This window comes from Hypomesus nipponensis, chromosome 8, assembly GCF_054491055.1.
Source record: "Hypomesus nipponensis isolate SF chromosome 8, ASM5449105v1, whole genome shotgun sequence".
Lineage (NCBI taxonomy): Eukaryota > Metazoa > Chordata > Actinopteri > Osmeriformes > Osmeridae > Hypomesus > Hypomesus nipponensis.
Window position 1 is genome coordinate 13,262,798 of NC_140368.1, and position 12,203 is coordinate 13,275,000.

At 51.7% G+C, this 12,203-nt stretch overlaps 1 protein-coding gene across 2 annotated transcripts in view; it reads left to right on the plus strand.

Moving 5' to 3' along the window:
* dpyda (dihydropyrimidine dehydrogenase a) overlaps positions 1-12,203 on the plus strand; it is a 123,764-nt gene that overhangs the window by 75,180 nt on the left and 36,381 nt on the right. For both annotated transcript variants that reach the window (XM_084703342.1, XM_084703343.1), the window contains 2 exons: positions 1,157-1,225; positions 8,244-8,327. In XM_084703342.1, the coding sequence (XP_084559468.1) occupies positions 1,157-1,225; positions 8,244-8,327 (153 nt within the window). The remainder of the gene's footprint in view (positions 1-1,156; positions 1,226-8,243; positions 8,328-12,203) is intronic.

The window sequence follows — 12,203 nt, forward strand, 5'->3', positions numbered from 1 at the left end:
GGTGGCCTGCTACATACCTGAGGAGCGAGTTTCACGGGTCCCACTCTGTTACACTCGCATGGTAGTAGCATTGCTACGGGTATTATGCTAGCTAACTTAACCTGGAAGCTAACTAAAGCTAGCTGGCTACCATTTCGGAAAAATAACTTATGCTTTGGTGAAGCCCTCTGTGAAATGCTTGCGTGTAAAAAGGGCTATTTATATATATATATATATATATATATATATATATATATATATATATATATATATATATATGTTGATTTGATTTAATTTTCTTGGTATCATTGTACCCATATCAAGTGTGGCATATGTTCCAGTGCGGTTTATAATCCGATTTACAAACACAAAGCTCTCATTCTGGTGGGGTGCGGTTTATAGAAAATGCGACCGAAAAATCAGGTATGTGTGTGCATGCATGCTGTGTGGATGTGTGCTGTCTCTTATTCACAGCCCAGGGGTAGGCCCTATGTGGGAGAGACCTGCTGGCTCGCCTCGCCTCTCCATCCCAGTCATACATCACATTCCTTTTTATTTCCGTGATTACTTAAAACCAGGGGGCATTATGAATCAGCAGCTCCCAGCTCACCTGTTTTATGGCCTGGCTTATTGTGTGTCTGGGAGGAGAGAGAGAGACACACACACAAAGAGAGAGAGAGGAAGAGAGAGAGAGCCACAGAGAGGGAGAGACAGAGAGAGCTACAGACGGAGAGAGAGCGAAAGGAGGAGCAGAGAGGGAAGACAAGAAGCCGTAATCCACCCAGGGCTTCCAGCAAATACCCTCCTCCATCTCTCGCCCTCCTCCTCTCTGGTCTTTTTTATTGTTTTAATAACACTGCCACAGTGCAGGATTTGGCCTGATCCTGTAAAATTATAAATATTGATTTTGTGACTTTGAGGGAAAGAGGGAGGACCAATTGACGGTGCTTATGAGAGACAATAATAGCGCTAAGATCCATTTCGTAATGTGTTCAAATGAGCCCTTGATGGGATGGTGGGGGCTAGCTGGGAGACTTATGAAGTTGGCGGTGGGGGGAGGGGAAACAAAACGATGATTCTCTTTCATTGTCCTCGCTCTCTCTCTTTCTCTCTCCATCTCTCTCTCTCTCTCTCTCTCTCTCTCCATCTCTCTCTCTCTCTCCATCTCTCTCCCCAGATCCTTATATCCAGCATCATGTGTGGCTACAACAAAGCTGACTGGACGGAGCTTGCCAAGATGGCAGAGGTATGTCAACAAAACCCAGCTCAAACGCAGCCCTCCTTACCCAGTCTCCCTGTGTGGGGAGCACCGCACCAAGTTAGGTGCATGTTTGTGAAGCTAAACCTCCATTTTCAGAGGCTGAAAGGCCTCCCTCCACTGCCAACCACAAATATTGAACCAGGGAGGATGTAATCCTGGATTTGGAGGGTGTAACATTTAGTTAAATGTTTATCTGCCCCAAACCATGCCAAGTGGCTGCCATGCTGCAAGGAGACAGACGACACTGTGGAAGTTAAAGAGGGAGGGAGGGAGGGAGGGAGGGAGGGAGGGAGGGAGGGAGGGAGGGAGGGAGGGAGGGAGGGAGGGAGGGAGGGAGGGAGGGAGGGAGGGAGGGAGGGAGGGAGGGAGGGAGGGAGGGAGGGAGGGAGGGAGGGAGGGAGGGAGGGAGGGGGTTTTTAAGAGCATCAATTGTTATACGATGTTATGCGACGGTTAAGCTGAAGTCGGATGAAGTACAGAGTTAATGTGCATGACGTATACATAATAACGTTACCAACGTCACCATCATCAACACACAAACATAAAACATGACACAAAGGCAATTCCATACAGCGCCATCCAGCATTCTAGAATGGAACCTGGAGAGTCCAGCAGACACCAGCAGTACCCAGCTGATGGTCCTGAACCCCCAAGAACATCCTTCAATGGACCATTTTGTAGCACACAGTTCTCTAAAGTCATTGGTCCATCCACAATCATGATACAGACATGCAACTGTCCCATGTCTCTTCTGTCATTGGCTAACTCCCGAAAACAATGCAATCAATACGCGTAATGATTTTGTGTTCACTCAACTGAAAAAGTGTGATCCTTGTGGCAAAAATCCTTTCAGCTCGTCTCCTTGGCCTATGTCTACGTCTTGCTCGGATTACTGCTGCCATTTCACCAGGAGGCGTTTGTGAGGAAACACCTCTGCTGGTTTACACCTGCTTTTCTTTGTGCAAAATAGTGGCGCGCTTCCACGGGCGTTTTTTGGACATACCGCGGAATGCATAGTTCGGCGCACCTAACGCATCCTCTCCCATCTCTTTATGGGAAACTCCCACTTTCCCCTTGACCCTCCCGTGAATGCACATGCATGACACGGAAAAGGGCAACTTGCCATTATCAGTTCCCGCGACAGGCAGTCTGCGCTCAGTGCGGCACGTTTGTACATACCTCGCCATGCTTTTACGCGCACGTTACGAAACAAATACGCCTGAAATGGGCGCAAAAGCGTTAGTACACGAGTCCCACAGAGTGTAAACCACAATGCCTCAGCTACTTCCCCTCCAGGTAATTAAGCTCTCAAGCCACCCAGACTTCATTTCTCCAGATGACTCCTGGTCAAACTCATCTCCATTGTATCAAGAATCTTAAATAGAAGGCCGCATGAGATGCCCACCCTACCCTGAGGGTAAACTGGCCCACAGAGTGGTCAGCACCTTTAGGTCAAACAGACATTCCCCTTAACCTCGAGACGTAGCTTCACTTAGGATCAAAAACGAAGGAGCTCACAGGAGAGAGATGGAGAGAGGGTTGATGGGGGTCTGGTTCCCTCCCAGTCCAGATATATCCAGGCGGGTCCATATGCGATGTCAGAATGTTCCAGACTTCGAGGCCTCAGCCCAAGCCTTCTCACACACATCACTGGGGAGTGTCACTTTCTGACAGGGACAAGGTGTTGCCACCACATGGACCATATCACCGCTATCGCTCTCTCTCTCCCCATCTCTCTCTCTCTCCATCTAGCTCATCTCACTCTTTCCATTTTTTCCTCTCTGTTTTGTTGTCGGTCTCGCTATGTCTCATCTCTTTCTCTTTTTCTCTCTCTCTCTCTCTCTCTCTCTCTCTCTCTCTCTCTCTCTCTCTCTCTCTCTCTCTCTCTCTCTCTCTCTCTCTCTCTCTCTCTCTCTCACTCTCTCTCACTCTCTGTCTCTCTCTATCTCCGTCTCTTTCTCTCTCTCTCTCTCTCTCTCTCTCTCTCTCTCTCTCTCTCTCTCTCTCTCTCTCTCTCTCTCTCTCTCTCTCTCTCTCTCCATCTCTTTCTGTCTTTCTTTCTCTCACTCTTATGTCTGTCCTGTATGTCTTGTCTCTCTCACACTGACTCCATTATATCTCCATGCGTTAAAGTGTTGATTCCGCTGCCGATTTCATCGACTTGCCACTCGCTCATAGCTCATTAATGCCTGACCTACCTGGCCCTCACTCACCCCCACCCACAAACATCGCCATGTCCACACTCTGCAACCACCGCATGCCTGCTCACTTTCATGCCAGGTGAGAAGCAGGGTAAACGACTAGTCTGATGGTGTCAGTCTTGCCACACTCACCACACTTGCCACACTTTTCTTCCTTCCTTCCTTCCTTCCTTCCTTCCTTCCTTCCTTCCTTCCTTCCTTCCTTCCTTCCTTCCTTCCCTCCTTCCTTCCTTTCGTTCCTTCCTTCTTTCCTTCCTTCCTTCCTTCTTTCTTTCTTTCTTTCTTTCTTTCTTTCTTTCTTTCCTTCCTTCCTTCCTTCCTTCCCTCCTTCCTTCCTTTCGTTCCTTCCTTCTTTCCTTCCTTCCTTCCTTCCTTCTTTCTTTCTTTCTTTCTTTCTTTCTTTCTTTCCTTCCTTCCTTCCTTCTTTCTTTCCTTCCTTCCTTCCTTCCTTCCTTCCTTCCTTCCTTCCTTCCTTCCTTCCTTCCCTCCTTCCTTCCTTTCGTTCCTTCCTTCTTTCCTTCCTTCCTTCCTTCTTTCTTTCTTTCTTTCTTTCTTTCTTTCTTTCTTTCTTTCTTTCCTTCCTTCCTTCCTTCCTTCCTTCCTTCTTTCCTTCCTTCCTTCCTTCCTTCCTTCCTTCCTTCCTTCCTTCCTTCCCTCCTTCTTCCAACCCCTCTAAAAGAGGACCAGAGTAGAGGAGAGCATAAGGGAGGTACAGCAGACAGAGCAGGCTCGTCGGTAGCCGTGGTCAGACTAGACCAGGGTGAAGATTTGTTCAGCGGCAGCGGGGTTACTTTCTGACTGTCGGTCAGCTACCTGTGTGGCTCCCTTGGCATGTACAGCATGTGTCAGTCGCATGTGTGTGTGTGTGTGTGTGAGGGGGGGTAAGGTTGGAGGTCCACTCCGCACCCACTCTCCCTCATTATTCCATTGTTACACTAAAAAGGAAGAGAGAGAGAGAGAGAGAGAGAGAGAGAGAGAGAGAAAATACCTGTGCCGGAAAATATATGACAAGGGGGGGGGGGGAACGGGGGACGGTTGCCATGGCAACACACGTTTTCAAGGCGAGTCAACCATTCATTTCTACATTGAAGTCTGCAAGGCAACACTTAACACTGTGCGTTGCCTAAGGATACTACTTAAAAGTTCTTTCTTTCTCTTCCCCCCCCCCCCTCCCTCACTGAAGTGTCAATCTGAAGTAAAACATTTTTTTCTCTTTTTAACTGCCTTTTCGGTTCGGCGCCCTTCTCTCCCCCCTCTCTCCTCTCTTATGATTAGAAATTCCCTTCTTTTTCACACTGCAGTTGCATCATACCCAATATAAGCCGGAGGCGATAATTCCTTACGTTCACGTCTCCCTATGAGCTTCGTATCTGATTCATTCTACAGAAGAACAGCGAAAAGCAGGCAGACCAGTCAATGAACATGGGCCTGTAATCACCGCTAAAGTATATGGGCAGCAGTTAGTCAGAATGACACTGCTCTCTGGATGTGGGGAAAGACGATAAAAGCCTTCCAGCTGACGCCCCCCACACCCAGGCACACACACACTGTGAGCCTGCTGCCCGTTAACAAAGACGTGCACACTCCTATAATTGGATTTCGTTGTATGTGTGATTTTATTTGTGCGTGCGTGCATGTGTGCAAGAACGGCATTGGTTCTGTTGGATGAAATGAGACGTGTCTTTTTTGGGGGGCGGGTAGCATCCACAGTATCGGCGTGGTTTTGAACTTTTGTTTGTCTTCATGTTCAGGCTTCTCAGGCGGAGAAAGGAGGGAACATTGAAATGGCTTGAGCGCACGCGTGCACATTCTTCCTCGCTCGCTCTCTCTTTCACATAGAGAAAACACACATACGTCGTTCCTCACGTTGGTCTGGAAAGTGGACGGTTATGAGTAACCGACCTTCAATGCCCTCTGACTAAATACGAGACAGCATGACGCTGCTCAACCTGAGCCAGAAAATGCGAAAAGACCCAAAGTTCTTCATTTTCGTTTTCCCTCTCTCCCCCCTCTCATTTCTTTTTCTCCCTGCCTCTCTTTTTTCCAGATCTCGCTCCTCCCTCCTCCGTTTCCTCCCTCCTCCGTTTCCTCTCTCCTCCATCTCCTCTCTGTCCTCCCTCAGTTGCCTCTTTCTCTCTCGGACGTCTCCTCTCTTCCCTCCTTTTTTGCCTTCTGTTTCTCTGTCTCTGGACTTTCTCCTCTCTCCTGCATCCATCTCTCCTTCTCTCTCTCCCCCAACTTTTTTCTCCCCTCCCTGACGTCTTTCTCTCTTGGCTCCCTTGCCCCCCCCCCCCCCCAACGTTTTCCTCTCCTCCCTCTCCTGTCTCCCTTTGACTCCTCGACATCTCTCTCTCTTCCTCTCTCTCCTCGTGTTCCCCCGGGCTTTCGCCCCCCCCGCTCCCTCCTGTGTCCTCTGCCCAGGGCTGGTGTGTCTCTCCTGGCCTCACTCCTGTAAGGATGGGGTCCGTAACCACGGCTTGCTAATCCATGACAAAGCCCACGTCAGCCTTGATAAATATCTGCTCCCGCCCTCTGGATCACTGTGGAGACTGGAGCCTGCCAAACTGCTCTCTCTCTCTTCCTTTCCAACTTTCTCTCTCTCTCTCGCTCTCTCTTTCTCACTTTCTCTCTCTCACTTTCTTTCTCTTTCTCTATCTTTCTTTGTCTCTCTTTCTCCTCCTCTCTTTTTCTCTTTCTTTCTTTCTTTCTTTCTCTTTCTATCACTCTTTTTCTGTCTCTATCTGTTAGGAGACTACCCATGGGGTCCCTCTACTGTTTTGGATTAGAAGTTTAGGAGGCGTAGGAGATTGCATTACTGTAAGAGGACAGTACGAATAAAAGGGTTCAGATATTCTCCTCTAGTATGTATCCTACAGCATGACCAGTTTTAGAATGAGCTCATTTATTGACAAAAAGATAGACGCACACTTTGTAATTTGGGGTATTTTGTGTTTGGGATGGGTTGTGTGTGTGTGTGTGTGTATGCGTGTGTGAATGTGTGCATGCTTTGATAGGATTAAGATGGCTCTTTGCAGCCACGGAAATTCCGTCCCTTTTCTCTCTCTGCAAGTCTTTGTTGTTGTATACATGTGTGTGTTTATTGTGTATTGACTCGCGCTTATTTGAAATCCCCACATCTTTGTAGACCTCTCCAAGCCTCTCTCACTCTCTCTCTCTCTTCTGGCCTGGCCTTCCCCCTCCCTTTCTTGCTTTCTGGTTGATAGGGATGTGAAGACTTGTCTAACAAATTGCTTCTGCTCCCTGTTCTCAGCTGTGTACAGGATAAGCCCCCCCCCCCCCCCCACACACACACACACACACACACTTCTCCGTCGAAACGAAGCCTACAATATCAAACAGCTCCCCCTCTCCCTTCTTCCAACCCTAACCCTTCCCTCCCTCTTTCTCTCTCTCTCTCTCTCTCTCTCTCTCTTTCTCCCTCACCCAGCATCACAAAGCTGCTTATTATGATCCAGGATGATAGTGCCTAATGTTGTTTTCTGGGTAGGCCTTTGTGATGGAAGAGAAGGAAGGGGAAAGGAAGACAAGAAAAAAAAGATGAAGAAAAAAGAGAGAGAGAGTGTGTGTGTGTGTGTGTGTGTGGGAGGGGTCGCACTCACCCCCCCTCCGCCCCTCCTCCCCCCCACACACACACACACTCCCTCCTTCTCCTCCCTCTTTGCCATAAAGGGCTTAAGGAAGGAGGGTGAAATGAAACATGATTGATAATTGGCTTTGGGGATTCCCGGCTACATTGTGTGTGTTCTGTACCTGCGACCCCGTGGCTAATTGACCGTGAAATCTGGGTTCTAATCCCACTCTGACACACTCTCTGTGCTGCTCCCAAAACTGATGATGATGAATGGCCAGAGGCCTGCTTCTTCTTATGTCTCCATCACTCTCTCTTTCTCTCTTTCTCTCTTTCTCTCTCTCTCTCTCTCTCTCTCTCTCTCTCTCTCTCTCTCACTCTCTCTTTCTCTCTCTCTCTCTTTCTCTCTCTCTCTCTCTCTCTCTCTCTCTCTCTCTCTCTCTCTCTCTCTCTCTCTCTCTCTCTCTCTGTGTCTGTGTCCGTCTGTTTCTCTCTGTCGGTCTTTCTCTCTGTCTGTCTGTCTGTCTGTCTGTCGGTCTTTCTCTCTGTCTCTCTCTCTGTCTCTCTCTCTAATGACTGTCAGTTGGAGGGGTACGTCATATATCTGCAGTAGGGGGGCTGGCTGGCAGGTCGGCGGAGCTTTTTGTAATTGTTTAAATCCCTCTTGTGATGTGTTTTAAAGCCCCAGCGGAAATGTAATTGCCTGTCAAACAACGCCCAACACCGACTGCTGGGCCTTCATCCTCCTCCTCCTCTCTTCTCATCTCCTCCTCCGCCTCTCTTCGTTCCTCTCCTCTCTCCTCTCCACCATGGTCCCGCCGTCTCGCCAGCGCGAGCGCCCGTCCAGCCATGCAGAACAGCCCCTCATCATGTGTCTCGTTTGCTCCGGAACTTGCCGCCGCTCTGCCGTCTCTCCCGGCTCCGTTTCCGGCCCGGCGAGCTGTGCGCCGATCCACTTGGGTGAGGCGCGCCTGCGGTGAACGTGACGAGCGCGCGGCGGGACAGGAGGGTGGAGGTTAGGCGGCGCCTGGATGTGGCGTGGTTGGGAAGCAAGCGGGGCGAGAGACAGGAAGGGGGGAACGCGACGTGCACACACACCCGCGTTTCGCGCCGTGTGAGATTTTACCTCAGGACGGGCGAGAACAGGAAGGTGTAATACATGCGTGGGGGGATAACTGGTGTGTTTGTGTGTGTGTGTGTGTTCCCTCGCCAGGCTTCTGGAGCGGACGCCTTGGAGCTGAATCTGTCCTGTCCACATGGAATGGGTGAGAGGGGCATGGGACTCGCCTGCGGCCAGGTAGGAGTGTACACACACGCGGACACAAACACACACACGGACACAGACACATGAATGCTTTCACATACACTCACTCACAAGCACAATCACACAGACACACACACACATATACATATAGATTCACACACTCTCACAAGCACACACACTCCCCCACCTCCCCCCCCCCACACACACACACACACTGGAAGAGCAGGGACCTCTCTACTGTAACACAGCACAGGGCGCCTCCTCTTCAGTCGGACCCCGTTCCCCTTCTCTCTCAGATAGATGGCGTGATTGGAACTTTACAACTGTCACAATGACTGGAAAGGCATGACGCACCAATGACTTGAAATGCACGAAAGGCAGAATCGCAGACACACATGCACGCACTGGCGCCTTTGCGCGCACACACGCGCGCGCGCGAGAGCACACACACACAGAGACTATCTATTTTATGTTCCCAGTGTAGTCTGGGGGGAAAGTGAGTGGTGCATGGTGGGTCAGGGTGGAGGAGGTGGAGGTGGCATAAGGGAGGAGGAAGGCAAATGCGGAGAACAGTAATCGTTCTTACCCCAAATCCTCTCCATTAGAACTCCTCGCTTCCAACACGACAATTACTGTAACTGAAAACATTTGCCAGCGTGCCAATCATTGGCGGGTGAATCCCCTCTCTCCTGCTCTTGCGAGCAATATTGTTTTCCCCCTGAGATGCTATGCTTTCTGGATGTGATGGAATGTTTGCTCGAGTTTTCTGCATGGTTACAGGCTATACCTTCCTGTCTGTTTGTATACATCTGTTCATCCCTGTGACCCTGGAAGGGGCTGCGAATCAAGACATGCACTGCTAATCATAATTTACAGTAAAGTGTATAAACACATTCCATTGAGTGTGTGTGTGTGTGTGTGTGTGTGTGTGTGTGTGTGTGCGTGTGTTTCAATGAGCCTCTCGGCAGCATTGGTCCACTGCTGAACTGTATAGACACAAGCTTTCTTGCGTGTGTGTGTGTTTGTGTGTGTGTGTGTGTGTTACTGCCTTCCAGAGAGCTGGTGGTGGTCAACAACAGGTGACAGCAGAGCCTAATCTAACTGCCAGGTTTGTGTGACAACACTTATACAACCATTAGATGCTAAGTAGAAAGGAAGAGAGTGTTACAGTAACATCAGCCTCTCTCTCTCTCTCTCTCTCTCTCTCTCTCTCTCTCTCTCTCTCTCTCTCTCTCTCTCTCTCTCTCTCTCTCTCTCTCTCTCAGGCGCTGTTTCTATGTAATGCTTCTGACTGTGAGAGAAAGAGAAGATTCTGACATGTGAGATGAAACTTACACCAGTCTGACACATAAGCCAGGGCAGAAAGGAATAAGCTATGGAGGGCTGTCATAGGAACAACCCAGCACACACACACACACACACACACATTCACTCACAGGCGTGCACACACGCACCCACGCTCATACTGCCTAAAGGCCTAATCTGGTACGTAACGGGGAGAGGGAAGGGGAGGAGGCGCGTGGGGGGGGGGGGGGGTGAGGAAGCCATGATTCTCCATCTCGCCATCCCACGACCAGCGCTCCAGGACAGCAAAGGAAGCTGGCAGTCGTCATCTTAAAGCCGGGAGACAAAGCTAACACGCTCCCCTCCTCCTCTCTCTCCCTCATCCCCTCCTCCCTGACTCCCTCCTCACCCCCGCCTCTGTCACTCCTTCCTCCCCTGCCTCCTCCTCCCTGCCTCCCTCACCCCGCTCCTGTAAATGTGAAGAGTTATACATCCCCTCTGTGCTGCTGTAGGTTTGTGTGCTGCCGGACAGAAAGCTAATCACAGCACGGCGCCCGCGGGACAGCTAACCTCGCCGTGAACTAAAGAGAGCCAATATCGTTCCATCACCTGGCGTGTCTGCCACCCCCCCTCTCCCCTCCCCCTTCCCCCCTTTCACACACACACACACACACACACACACACACAGAGAAGCACGCTGACACCCACATGGGGGAAGAAGATAAAACATTAGTCCTCTCTACGTAGAAAGTCCGTCTTAATGGCTGATTAATAAATAATTGTCCGTCTCTCTCTCCGTGTGTCGGGTTTCTCTCGCGTCGTTTTCTCCTTTCTTTGCCCCACATTTCTTTTCCTTGTAAAAGGAGCTTTTGGGCGTGCGTGTTTTTCTCCTTCTGTCCGTAGATCTGTCTGTTTATGGCGTCACTGAAGTGGAAGGAGGGACTATCCCCATGTTGACCTCCCGCTCCGTCGGGGACAGTCGTAGTTATGTCGGTTGTGGGCGTCAGTTCTAGGGGGGGAATGGGGGGGGAATGGGGGGGAGGGGCTTTTGGGGGCCTGGGCCCGACGGCGTTACCTCAGAACTCTGGTTCAGCGTTCACTTGGACCTCCATCCCTCCTCCCTCCGTCCCTCGTCCCTCCCTCTTGTCTCCCTCCCTCTTGTCCCCCACTTTGTCTCCTTTCATACCACATCGGACATCCACAAATTCAAACGGAGGCCTGCTATTCCCAGCCCTTCCCTCATGCATGGCCACAGACAGCTTCACTCATACAACCCCTCCCCCCTTTCAGACACACACTGTTCAGATGCACACACACACACTATCCCCAGCGTAGAGCGGAGCGCAGTATCAAGAGCGCTGACCTCCTGTGACCTCGCTCTGTTAAATTAAAATTTCAGGTGTAAAACCCTCCGGTGAGCCCACAGCAGCCCTCGTCGCTCCTCCCCCCTTCCACTCCATCTCCGCCTCCTCCCCTGTCCTCCCCCACCACCACACCATGTCTACTGGGCTGGAGTGTCACAGTGGGCCTCACCTCCACTGCAACCCTGCCTGGGGGTTAATCCTCCACCCCGTCACACCCACACTCTGACACACTGATGTGCACACACACAGGCTCTCTCTCTCTCTCTCTCTCTCTCTCTCTCTCTCTCTCTCTCTCTCTCTCTCTCTCTCTCTCTCTCTCTCTGTCACTAACACGAACAAACTCTCTGTCTCGCTCTCTTTTACTCTCTCACCCACCCCCCCCCCCCCCCCCCCCCCGTCGTGTTGGAACTAATCCATCCCCGCGTGCCTCCCCGCCCACCGGGCACAGCTCACCAGGGAGCAGGGGGGGGGGGGAGAGGGAAGGGGGGGGGGGTGGTGGCTGCCTCGCCTCCCCTTTCATCTGGGAGCGGACCCCCCTCGACCATGGCGGGGGCCCAGGGTTTGATTCCACATCACGCCTCCTCCTACGGCTGTCGCTTCCTTCTGCTGTTCAGAAGGGACGGACTGGGGGCTGGGGGCTTGAGGGGATGGGGCTGGAGGCTGGGGGCTTGAGGGGATGGGGCTGGAGGCTGGGGGCTTGAGGGGATGGGGCTGGAGGCTGGGGGCTTGAGGAGATGGGGCTGGAGGCTGGGGGCTTGAGGGGATGGGGCTGGAGGCTGGGGGCTTAAGGGGATGGGGCTGGAGGCTGGGGGCTTAAGGGGATGGGGCTGGAAGCTGGGGGCTTGAGGGGATGGGGCTGGAGGCTGGAGGCTGGGGGCTTGAGGGGATGGGGCTGGAGGCTGGGGGCTTGAGGGGATGGGGCTGGAGGCTGGAGGCTGGGGGCTTGAGGGGATGGGGCTGGAGGCTGGGGGCTTGAGGGGATGGGGCTGGAGGCTGGAGGCTTGAAGGGTGGGGGCAATTATTTTATGAAGTGCTTGGCATGTCCCATCAGTGTCCCCCCCACCTCCCACTCCCCCGTCCCCCCCACCCCCCCGCCCTCTCCAGGATTGGGTGGTACCGTCTGCTCTCTCTCCTCACCTCACCTATCCTCCCCTCTCCTCCCTTCTCCTCTCTTCCCTTCCCCTCACCTCTCCTCCCTTCTCCTCTCTTCCCTTCCCTTCCCCTCTCATCTCCTCTCCTCCCTTCTCCTCTCTTCCCCTCT